The 18167-nt window shown below is 47.8% G+C and overlaps 1 protein-coding gene across 4 annotated transcripts in view; it reads right to left on the bottom strand.

Annotated features, from left to right (window-relative positions):
• Positions 1–5578: 5578 nt before the first annotated feature.
• mef2cb (myocyte enhancer factor 2cb) overlaps positions 5579–18167 on the bottom strand; it is a 37148-nt gene continuing 24559 nt past the window's right edge. Inside the window, exons 4-11 of one of the 4 annotated variants that reach the window (XM_028995359.1) lie at positions 17259–17402; positions 14404–14578; positions 13951–14025; positions 10096–10265; positions 9480–9503; positions 8463–8592; positions 7801–7936; positions 5579–7530 (exon numbers count right to left, since the gene is read on the bottom strand). In XM_028995359.1, the coding sequence (XP_028851192.1) occupies positions 7158–7530; positions 7801–7936; positions 8463–8592; positions 9480–9503; positions 10096–10265; positions 13951–14025; positions 14404–14578; positions 17259–17402 (1227 nt within the window). In that variant the 3' untranslated portion in view covers positions 5579–7157. The remainder of the gene's footprint in view (positions 7531–7800; positions 7937–8462; positions 8593–9479; positions 9504–10095; positions 10266–13950; positions 14026–14403; positions 14579–17258; positions 17403–18167) is intronic. The other 3 variants (XM_028995362.1, XM_028995361.1, XM_028995363.1) reach the window with 3 other exon arrangements.

Here is an 18167-nt window from a genome sequence, read left to right as displayed (position 1 = left end):
TATTATTATTTATTTTCAATTTTCTGTCTCTCCCCCCCCCCCCCCCCCCCCCAACGAGGTCACATCCAGTGACGTAGACAAAGCGGACCAGCCGCGCGCACGGCCATATTTAAATGCACCAAGCAAATTAGCGTATCAAATATGCAAATGACGTTGCGCGCGCTGCGCGTGCAGGACGCCGCCGCCGCCGCGACTTCTGACGGGCTTCCAGCGGCACCCGGTACCGGGAGGGACGAGGTACATCTGCCGCGGCCCTTTTTTAATATGGGATTTATTTTAAAAAAAGAACGTAATGTAACGCGGGACGACGCCGGATAAAAATTCCCGCCACCCAGCAATGAAGATTCTGCGGTGGAGATGTGACCTCACGCCCACGGGGATGATGGTCTTACAGAATAATGATGATAATAATCACAACAATATGCTGTTTTATAGCCTGAAATTCATTACAATTGTTTAGGTGGGTTTCGGTTAAGTGAGGTTGTGTGTGTGTCTTTAGGTGACAAGGTGAGTTTGTTTGTTTAGGTGTGTGGATGTGTGTGTATGTAGGTTGTGTGTGTGTGTGTTTAGGTAAAATGTGTGTGTGTATGTTCATGTAAGCTTGTGTGTGTGTGTTTTTGGCAAGGTTGCATGTGTGTTTAGGTGTGTGTGTATGTTCAGGTAAGGTTGTATGTTTGTTCAGGTTAAGATGTGTGTGTGTGTGTGTGTGTGCTTAGGTGAGGATGTGTGGGTGTGTGTGTGTGTTTAGGTGAGGATGTGTGTGTGTGTGTGTGTGTGTGTGTGTGTTTACATGAGGCTGTGTGTATGTGATTTGTTGAGGTTGTGCGTGTGTGTGTGTTTAGGTGAGGTTGTGTGTGTGTTTACGTGAGGCTGTGTGTGTTTAGGTGAGGTTGCGTGTATGTGATTAGTTGAGGTTGTGCGTGTGTGTTTAGGTGAGGTTGTGTGTGTGTGTTTAGGTGAGGTTGTGTGTGTGTGTGTGTGTGTGTTTAGGTGAGGATGTGTGTGTGTGTGTGTGTGTTTAGGTGAGGTTGTGTGTATGTGATTAGGTGAGGTTGTGTGTGTGTTTAGGTGAGGACGTGTGTGTGTGGGTGAGGTTGTGTGTTATGAGGCTTATGAGTGTGTAATTAATGGGTGATTATTGGGAATTTTGGGGTGATTTTGTAATACATCTTGTGCTTTTGTGTTGTGTGGCCTGTTTTGTTCTGAGGTCTGTTGTGTAAATGGTGAGTGATTTGCTTTTTACTGTAATACGTCGTGTAATGTCCGTGGCAAACGTTCCATGAGAGGAGGTGGCAGTAAAGTACGGTGCGCAGCGCCCCCGTGCGGTCAAGCAGCAGAAGCGCAGCGACAGAAACAATTTCGTTGCCGTTTACACCAAAACGCCACTTTATTCCCAATATCTATCCGTTCACATATTCCCGACATTCCAGGATTTGGGAGTTTTGTATATCTCGCGTCCGGGCTCTCTCTATTTGTGTGTGTGTGTGTGTTTTTATTATACCCAATTTAGGCTGCAGGTTGGTGAGCAAATTGCTTCCGAACCTGAATAAGACATTTAATAAGAAATCTTCTTTTGGTTTTGTTCCATTTGTCTTGTTGGAACCCGGATCTTGTGAACAGCCTGGATCCAGATCTCCTCATCATCATATCATTCGGCTCGTTAATAAAAACAATAACAGTGTTAATTAGTAGTAATAAGTTACTTTTTTTTTTCAACAAATCAAAATAGCAAGGTCATTGGAAACAGCATCAGCAATAATACACGATTCCGTTTGACGTTACGTTCTGTTACGAAAATGTGACCTTTTCACGCACAAAAGCAAATAATAATTTTAAAATGAACGTTAATAAATTGGCTGTGCTACGTCAAACAAAGTGTTTCAACAATAAATTAAGCGAATTGAAATGACGTGTGAAGTGTGTGTGGCTTGGGGATCTCTGACAAAACGAAAAAGAAAATCAAAATGCGAGCAGCGCGGACGGAACATTTACAGAAAATGACGGGATGACGAAGAAAAATCCTTTACATTTATTTTATTAAAGATCTTTTTTTTTATTGTTAAGCTGGACACTATCTGCCCCGAGCAACAGCTGTATTTACGTGTTCTTGTTCTTTTTTTAAAATTCTGTTAATGATAAGATCCTTTTGCCTTAATTTCCCGAATTCTATTCTACTTTTTTTAAACGAATGTGCGAATTGTGCCTTGACGTTAAACCAGGAGAGCGAGCCGATCTCAGCCTGTTGAGGAAATAAACGATGATCCGACGTTCAGGAATATTCTCAAACGAAGCGAGTTCGGCCGCGAAAAAAAACAAACCCGAATTTCGTTCTCTTCGTCTCGCTGTAATATTTCACTCGGCCTTTGAAATATTCAGAAGAAACTCTCACAGCTTATCCGGACTTACAGTAAAATTCACCCTGAGCTGACCTTCCCACTCTTTTCCATTTGTTTTATAGGTTTTTTTTTATATTCCCATTTGAAATACGCCAGAAAACGGAATCTCTCTCTCTCTCTCTCTCTCTCTCTCTCTCTCTCTCTCTCTCTCGATCTGTGTGTTAATAAAAAATAAAACCTCAGTCGCATTATAACCACTGCGTGTGTTCTGTTGGTCCTTTTGAAAGTCCTTTTCAGAGAACTTGCCAGGCGAGGGGCCGTGGCGCCCTCTGGTGGATCAATCTGGTGGCGCAGGTCCCGCAGGCCGAAAAAATAACACAAACGAACACGTTTCAGCTGGCAACATGTTATTTCATATTTACTGATGGAGTTAAGATTTAATAAGCAATGGTGGGATGTGATCCATGGATTGTTTTTCAAAAACTGCAATGCCAGGAAACGAACGCACCACAGGTCCAAACTAATTTTACAGTGTTGTAGTTTTTTTTTTCTGTAAGGATAAAACTGTGATTATCCACATGGGAGGCGAGGAGATCTGACGGTATAAGAAAGACGGTGGTGGTTTCTCACCTCAGGCCCCCAGGGGCTGGGGTATCTGCTGAAATCAGCTGGCGGAGGGCGGGGCCACCACTGAACACGCATCATCTGAGGGCTCATCAGCTTTCCAAAAAGAAAATGGTTCTTCCTGTCAGCCGTGGGTGTCTCCCTGCGTCTAGGGCAGACCTGGGTGGGCCAGGCGGGTGGTCCTTCAGTGGTTGGGGTGAAACACTGCAGCTGTTGAAGACTTTTTTGCTAAACCCTGCAAATCCAGACACACACACACACACAAACTCTCTCTCTACCCCTCATAGTGCCTGTATTATGTTGCATGTTTGAGTTGTAAATGCCTGGTTCTGCAACATGCCGCAGCAGTAATGAATCCGGGGGGTGGGCGCCCATGGGGGAACTGATGTGGACACAGGTTTCCGGGGGTAGACCTTTCAACCGAAGCTCCTCCCACGGCTCTGAAAGGCCTCTGTCATTGGTCAACAGAGAGTTTTCCAACGCATATCAGGTGCTGCAGCTTCTGCTTCAGACCTGATTGGCAGCAGATATCATCTGAGCTGATAAAAGCTCAGAGAAGCCGACTGGTCCTCCACTTGGTCTATGTTAGCTGGACGTTATTTCTTCTGTTGGCCCCTGACCCTGGTTGGACCATATCTGTTCTTAAAGATCTGCCAAGAACTGAACGCAGCTTATTTTGTCTTCAAGAAGCAGACGTTTCTTCAGGACCTCATGCGGGCATGATGTGAGAAGCTCGACAAACAGTCCACCTGATATTTTAAAATATTGTTCTGCATGTTGTAATTTTGGCTTTTTAAAAAAGGAAATTACAGCAACAAATGAAAAATGCCAAAATGTGTGTCCTTCATGTGTGGTTCATTGAAGAAGAAAAATGCCACTTGTTCCTGTGAGAATGGGGTGTTGAGGAACACGGGTTCATATCGCATTTTAACAGTTCAATATGTTGCAAGCTGCGACGGGCCTGTCCTCAACTAGTATCGTCACCCTTTTATTCACATTTCACACAGGAGTTCTGAGGAGATCCGACAGTGTCAACCTGTCACAGTATGAGTGAGTGTGACCATGTACTTGTGCCAATATAATTTAAAAAAAATATGTAAACCAGTGAAAGTGACATGATTGTCATTGCGAAACACAGCACCACAGCACATGGTGACACAACGAAATGTGTCCTCTGCATTTAACCCATCACCCTTGGTGAGCAGTGGACAGCCATGACAGGCGCCCGGGGAGCAGTGTGTGGGGACGGTACTTTGCTCAGTGGCACCTCAGTGGCACCTTGGCGGCTCAGGATTAACTGGGGCCACTTCCTTAACCTCTAGGCAGCCAATGCCATTCAGAAAACTTTATTAACCTGGAGGTAATGTGGACTCTCACTCGCTATCCATAACTGCTGAATACATAACACATGGCAGGAGGAAGCTCAGGACACAATGCCGGGGACACGCGTGACACTAACTGCCACGCCCACCTTCCCAACCACATTAATCCCAATGATCAAACACAGCAGTCTATTTAAAATGAATGTTAATAAATTCCTTTGCCGCCTGATTGGATTCCCCGCAACTGGACCACGTGACTAAAGAGAAAGTGTACACCGGGCTCAACTTGGGGGTCACTCGATGCCTAAAATGGAGGTTGGATGGAAAAGAATGGGGTGCATGACCCAGTTAGGGGAGGGGCAAGTAATTTAAACACAAATATGTGTAATAATCAAAGTTATTTCTAACTAGTGGCCTAGCGTTTAAGGAAGCGGCCCCATAATCAGAATGTTGCATCACCGTGTGTCACCGTGTGCTGTGCTGCAGTGACCATCACTTCACTTTTACTATATGCTGAGTATGTCGGTGGTAGTAGCCTAGTGGGTAACACACTCGCCTATGAACCAGAAGACCCGGGTTCGAATCCCACTTACTACCATTGTGTCCCTGAGCAAGACCCTTAACCCTAAGTTGCTCCAGGGGGACTGTCCCCTGTAACTACTGATTGTAAGTCGCTCTGGATAAGGGCGTCTGATAAATGCTGTAAATGTAAATGTAAATGTCGTTTGGAATGGGTATGGTGTGGCCAGGTGACCCGTCTGGGAATGGTGAGGCAGTGAAAGGTGCGGAGGAACGGACACGGACACACGAAGAACAGACAGCAGTGCGCGCAGGGGAGCTACGAAAGCCAGAAACTTTACTGAATTCTCTGCAAATTACAAACAGCGGAACGTCTGGTCCTCACCACACACGGCTGAGTCAAGTCCCTTGAGATACAGAGATGTGGGCGCTTCTCCACTTCCAGACATCTTGTATTCAAGTGGCGACAAAGTCCAGCTTATGCCGCAGAGCTGCAGCTCACCCCGCAGGGTCACGCGGGGTCATCCAGGGGTCATACACGCTACATTTCAACTCCACATTTTTTTTGGGTCATTTGGCTTTTATTATAAAATGGAAATTACAGATAAACCCTTAAAGAAAGGACAGAGAAAATAAAAAGCAGAAACCAGAGAGGGGAGACATCCTGCTTTCTCCTCCTCGGGAGGGTCTCTGAGGTACTGGGGGGGGGGTCAGTCTGAGGTACCAGTGTACAGTTCTACAGCAGGGTCCGAACCCCAAACAACACTGCTCCAGATCTTTGGTAGAAAATAAAAAATATCCAACCATTTTTATTTTTTTTACAAATTGCAGAACAAAAGGTGAGATGGAGCAGAAAGTACAGCGACCATCGGAATCTGAACATGTGACCTGGATATGTGTCGTTTTCCCTGTCCAATAATTAAATTCCTCCAGCACTGATTCCGTCATGTTCAGCTCAGTGATGGTGGTGAACTGATACACACACACACACACACACACACACACATTGAGATTGGACACCACATATCGCACTTGAGCTGAGTGGTACTGAGTTCTGCTTTTAAAACACTAGAACAGATCTGAAAATGCAGGGAGGGTCTGGTGTCTGATTCACACGCCCCCCCGACTGACCCTGGAGCTCAAAAAAAAAAAAAAGAAAAAGCAAATCAAATAAAAATGTATTCAACTGCACATACATTTACTCCACTAGTGAAAAAAATTGCTATGACCATAATAATTATTATATATTTATATATTAGAAAGCTATACAGAAGCATGTTAATTTCACAGATTTTTTTTGTTTAAAAAAAGATTCTTAATATTATTATTTAATAGAATTAGAAATACACGTTTAAAAACAAACCAACATTGGGGTGGGGGGGGGACTCTACAAAGAAAAAAAAAGATTTTCTGCAAAGCGACCACCTCGGATTTCATGGCTTTTCATTCACCGCCCACACTCTTTTTACTTCTTATTAGCAAAGCTATCAAAACACATTCTGGCTTATAGAAACTACAAAAAGCCACAAAAAATGCTTTGCATCATAATCATTTTTTATATGAAAATATAAGCAAGTGTATTATACAATTTTTGAAATTTTTTAACTTTAATACTGAATGCTGAATGCAGGAACGAGGCGTCGCTTTTCCTGGGTTGGGTATCATGGCTCTTTAAATAAAGGTTGCGTCCTGTTCTGCGAACCCAGGGCCTGCATGACCCGTGCAATCCTTCACCAGCTGCGTAAAAAGCGCCGCCTTCTCCGCGGCCGGAGCCGCTATGTACATAAATACGTTGAACCTGCAACATGACATCATAAATCATAACATACATTGAGCAGAGGGAGCACCCCGGCAACGGGACGCAGGGCTGCAGGCGGCTGCGGCCGCGCCCACCTGCCCCGCCCTCACCCGACTCGGGTTCATTTGATGGTTTATCGCTGAGGCAAGTTACAAAAAACAGAGTACCTGACTTCTTATATGTACACATACACACACGTGTAGATTGTTATATATGCATATATAACATTGTTATATAGGCATATATGACATATATATATATATATATATATATATATGCATATATGATATTGTTTAAAAATCCCCACACACAGCACAGATTATGCATAGGTCCCGCCACCTCATACCACCCCCCTCGCAGAAACCGATTGGTACAGTTCGATTTAGAAAACAGGGCGTGTCCACTTCCTCAGAGAGGGCAGAGGGGCCAAGTTCAGTCTCTGCGTGTGTGTAAGCGTGTATGTACGTGTTTGTGTGATAAATACATTGTAATGGGTATGTGTGTGTGTGTGTGTGTAAGTGGAGTGAGGCGCGGCTCAGAGTGGGCGTGGCTGGTTCATCATGTGGCCCAGCCCTCGGCCAGTCGCACGCGTTTGAGGGAGGGGCTGTGGCGTTCGTCGTGGGCGGCGGCCCTCGTCAGGCCCAGCGGGGAGTGGAAGTCTCCGCGGTGGTCGTCTCGGTCGCTGCCCTCATGCGAGCTGCTGCAGCTGCTCAGGCTGTCGACGGGCGAGCGGCCGGAGTCCTGCCGCCCGGACGGGGGCTGCGATTGGGCCTGGTGGGTGTGTGGGGGTGGAGGGGGAGCGTAGCCCCCCGGGGTGCCGCAGCCGGTTCTGTCTCTAGGAGGAGAAACAGGTTCGGACTTGATGTGCAGGCTCTGAGGTGTGGGCAGGGACAGATTTGAACTCTGACATAAGTGAGAACTACTGCAATTTCTGCGAAAGGAAAGGAAACGGGTGTTACGGTGTGAGGAAACACACACACACACACACACACACACCTGTAGACAAACACATAAGTAGCTCTTTTTATAGAGAAAAAGATCAGGGTCCGACAATAAAAATGCGGTTTCTAAACCCCCGTTGTGGCGAGAACTGAAATGACATCACACAACACATGTAGCAGCTGACCTCTGACCCAGACCCGTCACACACACCACGGGGGGGCGAGGTGTGTATTAGTGTTACACATGTCTGCACACTCACCCTATCTGGCTGAGAGCAGAGTGCTGCATGTTCTGCAGATGCTGCTGCTGCCAGCCGCTCATGGATCCCAGGTGCAGGTTGTTTGCGCCGTTGAAGCCGGAGATGGTCGACAGGTCTGCGCTGCTCAGAGAATATTCTGGAAAATAAATCAATAAACATAATATATATTTTTTAAAAGAATGAGTGTGAAATGGGTGCAAGGGGCATCGCCTGCTGGTGAGAAACTATATTGCGCTACATCTCAAACGTGACACTACCGCAATGGAAGAACGCGGAAATTACCGGGATGAGGAGTAAGTTTTTGTTTGTGTTGTTAATGCTGGTAATTCTGCTTAGAAGAATGAACAGCTTAGCGATCGACATGCTTGTGTCTGCATAAAATGTAACTCGTTCTTCATATTCTATGATAAACTACTGATTTAGGCAAAAAAACTACACAAAAATGCTAAACAGCTAACTAAACACTTTTATATCCCCTATTCAATTATATAATAATCAGGAAGGGTTTGACGTTCAAAACTGGATGAAATAGGAGTGGGTTTTCCGGCAGGGTTCTCCGTGTTTCCTTGTGTTGTTGATCTGATCCTCTAATCAGCTCATTATGTTGAAGAAGGCGTGTCGGTGTAATGCTGCATGCATGTGGGGTGTCAGCCTGCACCTACCTGTACCATACGAGGTGGAGAGGGATGATGGGTAACCCCCCATCCCCTGTCCCGGTAAGGTGGGTGTCGCTACAGAGACAACAGGGGTGGCCAATGACTGGGCTGCCTGCGAGTTGTTTATTCTCTGGTTCTGTGGTGAGGAAGAGGGAAAGGGAGGACAACATGTAATCGGGTGAAGATGTGCTCTCCTATTGGACTGCCTGTCTCTCTCTCTCTCTCTCTCTCTGTTTCACTCTCACTGTCCCCCTCTTCCCGCCTCCTTCTCCCCGCTGCTTAAAAGAATGAACACAATTTCAGTTTCTGAGGAAATTAATCACTTGACATGCAGTGTCTCTGAACTCTGCCAACCCTATCATTTACAATCCCTCTGAGGGCTCCTGGTCGCTATAGTAACCCTCACGGTCTCCACGGCAACTGGATCAGCCACGAAGGAGCTTTTTTTTTTTTTTTTTTTTATTTCCCCCCCCCAGTTGCAAGCAACATGATGGTAATCTGATGAAACAAGAATGTCGGTTTACATTAAAAACCGGAGCTTTGTTTTCATCCCAACATGTGTCTCCAAAATTAAACCCTCTAACCCGCATTGCACTGGAAGTAATAAAAGTTGAACATTTCTGTGTGACAATGTGAAATTCTTCATAATTTTATTATTTTTTTGTAGATTTAATATAATAAAGCCCATGATTGATGAGAACCACTTTGTTTTTTTGGCATGGACTTCATGAAAGTCATTGCAGGCTGCGATTCTGCCAACACGCCACTAGATGTCAGCCTCGACCTTCGTTTCTCTCTGAAGTGCTTCGTTCGGAATCAAGCTTGCTTTTTTTTCTCGGACAAGGGTTGCAGAGGACAGCGCAACCTCATGTCGCAGCTTCTGGGATGTTTCTGGCCGTCGGCGGAGCCCCCCTGATCGCGGACCACCCTCCTCACAATTCTCATTAACACCCACACAGGCCCCGACCTACGGGCATAACAGCCTGGACCTCTAACACCGAGCCTCACGACAGCCTGACTTACCAACAGCAGGTCAATGTCCTCAGACTGTCAGCATTAAAGGGGTGGGGTAATAGATTGATCATTAGTCTGATTGGCTGGAAAGGGGTCGTAGGGCAGCTCTACTCTAACAGTCGTCCTACTGACTGGCAAAACATCTACTGAAGTGACCCACAAGAGGAAAATAGGAGGGGGGCTCTTAATAGTACAATTAATTGGAGAGGCAGAAGCAAACAGAAATGTGTGTGTATGTCTATATGTCCATGTGACAATATTTGATGGGTGTGCAGCCTTGGGTCTACTCAAAAAAAGAATATGCTGGTCTTTCAAAACTATAGGACAAATATAACATTATAACCTTACCCAGAGTGACTTACAATCAGTAGTTACAGGGACAGTCCCCCCCTGGAGCAACTTAGGGTTTAGTGTCTTGCTCAGGGACACAATGGTAGTAAGTGGGATTTGAACCTGGGTCTTCTGGTTCTTAGTGTGTTACCCACTAGGCTACTACCACCATAAGTGTCACATGTCAAAAGTGTCATTAACTTTAATCTGTTTTGGTGGCTCCAAACTTCTGGCCTGTAGTGTATGGGTGTGTGTGTGCTTTTGTGACTGTGTGTGTGTGTGTGTAAAGACTCACAATGGAAGGCATGTTGTTTTTGGCTCCGGGTGGGATCAGCACCCGCAGGTCCGGCTTTCGGTTGTTCATCCCCAGATTCATGGGTGGGGGGGGCTTGGCCTGCATGCTCTTATTCATGCCCCCCGAGACCAGCAGGCCGGGGGAGTTACGGTGGTTACCGTAGCCGTTTCCTGCGCAGAGCGAGACAGAAAGAGAGTGTCTCACCACCCACACCACCGCCAGCCAATAACATCATAAAGCAATGAGGCTTATAGCGTCTCTCTCTCTCACACACACACACACACACACACACACACACACACACACACACACACACACAAAAAATACTCCCCCATGTCAACCCCGCTACCCCTGAACACACCTTCTCCTCGCCCCATTTACAGCAGCTTTCAGCAGAATCGTCCCACCGGCGGCCAAGACTCTCACACAGGCCGCGCCTTTTACCAAGCCGGCGCGGCGACAACAATCGGACGTTTATTTGCGAAGGAAAAAGTGCAGCTCCTCCGCTGGCCTGTGGTGGGACCAGCGGTGGAGGTCGATACACAAAACCGGGCAAGTTCAGCTCTTTTTATTTGTGCATATGAAGGCGTCGGCGCAGCTCGACTCCGCAACGACAAGAAAAGCAGAAGTCAGCCGACCCACCGCAGCGAGAACCTGACCAGGTGCTGGAGCAGCAGATCCGACGGGGCGCGGGGGGGGGGGACGGGGTGGGACAGCGAGGACCCTACTAACTGGGATGCGCGCCCCACCGCAGAAGACGAGGCGAGCGAGCGCGAGAAAGAGGAAAGAGCGTGGAGGCGAAGGGTTTTTTTGTTCCGTATGTGGTTTCATGGTGGAGGAGCAGGTGTTCGGTTCATTTTAACCCTTTGCTCTCCTCACTTATGTATGCCCAAAGAATCGATACAGTAATATTTGGTGATATGGTAGTAGGTCAGGTAACACATTTGGCTATGGATCAGAAGACCCAGGTTCAAACCCCACTTACTACCATTGTGTCCCTGAGCAAGACATTTAACCCTGAGTGTCTCCAGGGGGGGGACTGTCCCTGTAACTACTTACTGTAAGTCGCTCTGCCTCTGATAAATGCCGTGAATGTAAATCATCCAGGATACCAATGTATCAATGATTTACATTTACGGCATTTATTTGACGCCCTTATCTAGAGCGATTTACAATCAGTAGTTACAGGGACAGTCCCCCCTGGAGACACTCAGGGTAGTAAGTGGGATTTGAACCTGTGACTTTGTGGTCTTCTGGTGTGTCAGCCAATAGGCTACTACCACCCCTGTATCATTGTACCAAAACTTTAATTGAGGACTTAGCAGACTTATACAGTACATTTTTGACTCTAATTAAATTATAACACAAGTTGTGAAACTGTATTCTTTTCTTTTAGTCGGGGTCATAGAAATATCGTTATCATGAAGTGTCCTGTAATGCTCAGCATCTGTCCCTCCCACCCTCAACTGTCACAGACCTGTAACCATACGGACGGAAAGTTGCACCGCATTTTCTGGTTCACTTGGAAGACCCCCAAGCGAGCTGATTGGATGATTGCCATTGTCACATGTCCTGAATCCTGCCAGCGGCGTTAAAGGACAAATTAGGGGCTTCTTCGCCACTGACAGACAAGCCCATCATTTGGCCATCAACCCTAAACTCTCTCGTGTGTGTGTGTGTGTGTGTGTGTGTGTGTCGGGGGCTCATCTGAAGTTTATCTCCCGCTTGGAACTGAGAGGGGCACCGTTCGACACAGAAACCCAGACACACGCACACGAGCGAGGGCCTCGGCATCTTTGTTCCAACCCTAAATCCCGCTGCTGCTTTTTTCCGGAGCGCCCTGCAGCCCTACCCACTTGAAACAGGGGTAGGAATTATACGTTAGACATAAATGAATTTCCTAATCATACGCTGGAGGGGAAAATGAGTAACAGATGTCCTCCTCGGCAATTTCCCCCGGCGATCGCACTTTCATTTGAAATGAAAAGTCTCGAAAGCACAATTTGTCCAATTTGAGATGTAGTGTGTGTGTGTGTGTGTGTGTGTGGTGTAGGGGTGGGGGATGTAGTGTTTGTGAGTGTGTTTGCGGCATGTGTGTGTGTTTGGAGAAAAATGAAGTGTTGTGATGGAGTGGAAACTGTGTGTGTGTGTGTTGGCAGCTGCAGCTCCGTTTTGTTGGGCTGAAGGCGGATGTGCGAAGCCTCTCGTTCCTCTCGATGTGCCGGGATCGGCGCCTACGCGAGACGTGTGGGCAAATGATCCTTCCGCTTCCAATCGTTTCTTTCTTGTTTATTCTTTTAATAATCACTTATTGTCCTCTAATTCCCCCCCTCCGAGATCAGGGCCCCATTGTCGGGGGCTTCTGTTCCAGAATGAAAAGATTCCGGAAGCCCATCACGCCCGCGCCGAAGTGATTACAGTTATTGTGCCGTTCAGGCGGCCGGAGGGCTAATTCAGGGAAAATAACGGACAACAACAGCGGCGTAAAACGTACGCCGCTGACAAAGAAAAAAAGGCGGGGCGCGCGAGACGTTGGCAGCAGACCTGGGGACAGGTAGAGCGGACGCCTCACGCCTCGCCCTCGAGGACCTCCTCCGGCCCCCAGCAAATGGGGAAGTTCTAAAATTAAAAAGGTGGCCAGATGCGCGCCGCCACGCCCCGATAGAGCCTAACGCTATTTCTGGAGACTGGGGCCCTCGGCCTCCAGGCCGGGCTCCACACCGGCGTGGTTAAACGAAAGAGCGAAGAGCGCGAAGGGTCGACGGGGTGACTTCTTCACCGGTGCGTTGTGGTTTGGATGGGGCGCGACGGATCCCTGCGATTCCTCGTTCGCGAGCCGCCGATGCCGTTGAGGTTTAGAGGCGCGCCGGGGGGGGGGGGGGGGGGGGGGGGTACGTTCTGCGGTTGCGCAATAAGAGACGGCGCTTTACGTTAAACTCGAAGGGCTCGTAGGGAGCTAAGCCCCGCCCACAAGAGGGGAATACAAGCGAAGACGCGTGTTGCGGTTCTGTGCGGTTCGGTTCCTGGCGGCACTTGAGAGCACATGTATTTAGCATTAGCGTGAATGCTAGCGTGAGTCGCCACACAGTGGTCCTCTGTTCGACACCGGCCTCTACACAAAGGCCACATTGCATGATGCGCCGGGCGGAGCAACAAGTGGCACTTTTGTCGGGAGGGACAGTCGTTCTGTGGCTAGACGGGGGGACCTCGTCCTGAACCCGGAGCCGTGGCCTTAGGGTCCAGACGGTTGACCAGCTGCAGCCTGGCAACACGACCCCCGGCCCAACCCAAAATGTCATGCAGTCTAACGACCCCGCAGGAGTTCACAGGCGAGAGCAGACGCACACACACACACACACACACACACACACACACACACAGACACAGAACATCCAAACTCACACAGGTACACGCAGCAGAAGAACGGACTCCACCAGCAGCTGTTTTTACTCCACACATGATAGCAGTTATACTACTAAACTGCTGAAGCACATTCCCATGTAAAAGTACCATCTGTGTGTGTGTGTGTGTGTGTGTGTGTGTGTGTCATCCACTGCCTGGGAGGTTCAGAATGAAGCAGCAGGGTGGTCGTCCAGAAGAAGCCGAGCTGAATCACACCACCTGACTGGACATTCTCAGCCCCGTCCAGCAAGCGAGCAAGTGTATGTGGGTATGTGTGTGTGTGTGTGTGTGTGTGTGTGTAGATTCAATGAGCCTTTTTAAATGATCTGAATTCATTTTAAGTACCTTTTAATGCGTCCCTCTGAGTGGAGTTACAGCTGCTGTGACTGTTACCGACAGAACACACACAAACACACACACGGAAACAGTGAAAGGTAATTGAAAGTGACATACTGTAGAAGGAGGGCGTGGCGTCCTTACCAGCACTGGTGCCCATGCCAGTGGTGAGGTCAGTGCTCATCAGGCTACCTGGTGGAGGGGCAGAGGAAAAGAACATGAAGGCAACAAAACCCCTATTTAATCAGACCTCCTATCTCGCCGTGTGTTTAAATGAGGGGAACGCGAACGTGCGTGTGAGTGCGTGACACGTTCACGTTTTTAAATCGTCTCGCTGCGGACGCCCACGCCAAAAGCCATACTCGGGTTGTGCGCCCGTAACCCAACGCCATTACATCAGGAGAGCGCGGATAATGACAGGCCCAGAGGGTGAGGCGGGGCAAAATAAAGATGTCCAACAACAATACCACAGCGGCGCGCCATTACGTCATCCGCCAGGCGACACGCAGGCCTTTTATGGGCGTGGGAAGCATGAGTGGACATGGGAAAATGTGCACCGTGTGTGTTTACCTGCGTTGCCTGCGCTCGGGGGTCGGTGTGTGACTCCGGGGGACATGCTGTTCCTCTGCAGGCCGTGGTGCGTCAGCGGCAGCAGGTTGTGGTTGGCCAGGGAGCCGCCGGGGTGGCTGTAGAGGAGGCTGTTCTGGTTGCTCACCGCCATCTCGTAGTTGGATGGTGGAACGCCCTGTGGGAATCAAGCGTGCCATGAGACGGGCGGCCTTTCTTTGAACCGTTCGTCCCAGCACTGTGCTTAATCCTCGTTCTCAATAATTAGTATCCATCAAATACTAAATACCTCTGCAAATTCACCATTTATAAGCTAATCTCTGTCATACATCAAAAATTGTTTTGAGAAAGGTGACATGGATAAAAATATTCATGGATAAATATTAGAATCTAAGGTTCATTCTATTTAAAATAATAAACCTGAAACCTGTAGGTCCGACCAAGCACTGCATAAATCTACGCACTTTACAGGAGATGGACGTGTCTGTTTTTGTTGGTAATATTTGTATTCTTATTATATGATTAAATTGATTTCATTATCATTAAGAAATTAATAATGAACTTTTTTTTAATGAACCCTATAAAATTTTTATTAGATGCATGAATGAATAACACACTTAATAAACTTAATTCGCATTTACAAACACTCCACGTTGAACCCGGGTGAAAGTTCTTTCTCACTGACATTATTTCTCATTCATTCTGTACCGAACATCATCTGATTACCTGCGAGTGACAGCACAGCACACGGTGACACAACGAAATGCGTCCTCTGCTTTTAACCATCACCCTTGGTGAGCAGTGGGCGGCCATGACAGGCGCCCGGGGAGCAGTGTGTGCTTTCGAACCTTCTGACTACGGGGCCGCTTCCGTACCCGCTAGGCCGCCCCCTGCCCCTAGTGGCTTGCACGTCAGGCGGGTTGGACCCCGCCCTGCTCTGCTTTCAGAGTCGAGATGCTCCACGTTTTAACCCGAGTGAAGGCCGAGACCTGACGCCTACACTCCCGCTGACCCAAATGCCCAGAGCCAGAATGGCAACGACTAACACCCAGAGACCCATTTCCCAGCGTCTGTCCGGCCAGCCAGCGGTGAATAACCTTCTGAAATGAGATTAAGGTTATTTGCCATCGTGCCTTTTGTGTGCTTTTGTTTACCCTTGCTCCAGCCCCATTATTTCCGGCCTGACAGGCGAAACTTAACCCAGTTTACAGCGCGGGGAGCGTGCCCAGAACATGGCAATCGCGTGCCACGACCATGACTCTCTCACGCCGAACAAGAGGTGTCCTCTCAGCAAGAGGGGACGCTGTGTTCTGTCAAATGTAGGGCATCTCGGGCAGATCATTTTTAAAACATGACTGAGTTTATTTTAACACACCGGCGACGACTGCTAACGCTGCTACCGCTAATTCATCAAGTACGCCCGGGCCAGCAGACCTTGCCATTTCCCCGTTAGCCGCGTCCCCCCTTTCAAAGGGCCTTAACCCCTTGTAGGTCCTCTGGTATGTCGTGTTTTGGAAGGGGGAAAAAAAAAAGCTCCTAATCGCTGCCATGTGTCCAGCAGACCTTCAGAGAGTGGCGTGCGGCATCGCCATGTGGCAGAAAAACGGCACCGTGCCGCCGGTCCTCAGATCCAAACTCCGCCCTCTCCGCGCGAGGCAGCTTTACTTCAGCAGCGCGGACGTATCGCTTTTAATGTCGGAGACGGCAGAAGATCAATCCGCCACTCAGCCCGGCATCTGATCTGGGGTCCTCGCCTGCACCGCGGTGACATTAAGAGCTCTTGGAACGCTCAGCTTGAGGCCCCCGGACGGATTCGCTCTGCTGCAGGAGAGGAACAGCTGTCTGTGTGTGGGTGGATGGTGTGTGTGTGTGTGTGTGTGTGTGTGTTTTGGTTCCTCTTTGTAACCACTGGAAAGAGCGTAGAGTTTTGGTGAGGTGGTAAAGAAACAGATTAGTGAAGTTCTCTTGTTCTCAGCAAACGTGCTTCATAACCGTAATTTGAACCTTGGCTATAGCTTGTGTGTGTGTGTTTGTGTGTGTGTGTGTGTGTGTGTGAGAGTTGATGAACACACTCTGTAGTTGTCCTCACACTGAAGCTCATTTAACCCTCTGTGCTGTTTCCAGGTTCAGGGTGCAGCGAGTGTACGAGGGAGATGTCATGGAAACAAGGCTGAGGTTAAAGGTCGCAGAGCCACAATGCCGAAATGGGCCGGTTCTTTCTTCCACACACACACACACACACACAGGTCATTCCAGCAGGCCGATGGCATGCAGCACTTTTGAACCCCCCCCATGGATTCATTTACTCGATGCTTCCGTTCAATTTTATTTTTGTACTGTTAGATGAAATGTAAAAAAAATTATTATAATAATAACAACGGTGATTTCAACATTTGAATCCTTAACCACAGCAATAAGAGAACTGGAATAAATATTTCTTAGCTCCCCTCACCAAAAACCATCCTACTTCACATCATGTTTGCACTATTTGCACATATATAGTATGTACTATTATGGTAAATAGACCCAAAGTAGGTGTGTTATTATTTTAGAGCTTGACATAAAAAAATTTTTTATGTAGGACTGGTGACCATGTTTACATTTACTGGTGCCATCTGCCAATTCAGTCAAATCTCCGAATTTTTCAAGGGATGGCGAGAACTTATTATTATTATAATTATTATTATGACTATTTAGGAATAAAATACAATTTCCAACATGTATATTTAATGGTGGGCAACCACGGCAATCAGCATTAAAACTAGTGACTGGGGCCATACTCATGAGGTCTGATCATGTGACCAATCTCCTCGCGGGAGAAGGGATGAGGAAAGAGGAGACACAGTGGGATGACTTACACACAGCCGCTGTCTGCTGATCATCAGGTCTATGTCGCCGTCCATCTTTCGGTACTTGTCGTCCGACTCCGGGCTGTGGCCCACCGAGTCGTCAGCGTCGGGGTCCGGGCTGTCGCAGCCGTTTAGGCCCTTCTTTCGCAACGTCTGCAAGCACGTATTCACACGTCACAATTTCACTCAACAGAAACACACTAAGAACATTAGACCTCTGCACATGATTATGAAAGGTGAGGCAATATCTTAATCCACCACCCGATGGCCACATTCTAGTAGAAATTGGACTCACTCAGCAAACGGACGCTGTGTGTGTGTGTGTGTGTTTGTTGGTGTTTACTGCATCTTAACAAACACAGGAGAGCAACGAGAAGATCAACTCCAACTCTAAAACCAATACATATGCAGGCATAATCTGGTTCTTTCTTCTTCTGGTTCCTCAGCTCCCAGCAGGGCGCCACACCGTGACGCTTTTAATGGGCGGAGCTGGGCGGAGATGTTGCCTGATGTTCGGCACGTTCGTTCTCGGATCAACTTATCTGTGAGCCGCACTGACGCTCTGATCTGAACAAGGCTTCGTGATTTCACCGGCCGCACTTATCTTACTGTCAGAAGCGATCTGGCCAGAAAGGGGTCAGCCGAGGGCTGAAGTGACCCCCTAAAACACACCGGCAACCTGACGGCACTCCTCAGGGGACATCAGAACAAACGGCCATTTAGAATGCAGTTACTGAACATGACAGTAGACAAAGCTGGAGATCATCTTTGGTAGAGCAAAATTCCACAGATGAGTGTCTCAAGCTACAAACTTGATCAATTTGGGAAAACAGGGAGATAATTGATCTGTTCTGAAATAAAAGACAGCCTCTGTTATGTCTCACTGTGTGTGTGTGTGTGTGTGTGTGTGTGTGTCCT

Source organism: Denticeps clupeoides, chromosome 11, assembly GCF_900700375.1.
Source record: "Denticeps clupeoides chromosome 11, fDenClu1.1, whole genome shotgun sequence".
NCBI lineage: Eukaryota > Metazoa > Chordata > Actinopteri > Clupeiformes > Denticipitidae > Denticeps > Denticeps clupeoides.
The sequence above is the reverse complement of the archived record's forward strand: the minus strand, read 5'-3'. Positions and strand labels throughout refer to the sequence as shown.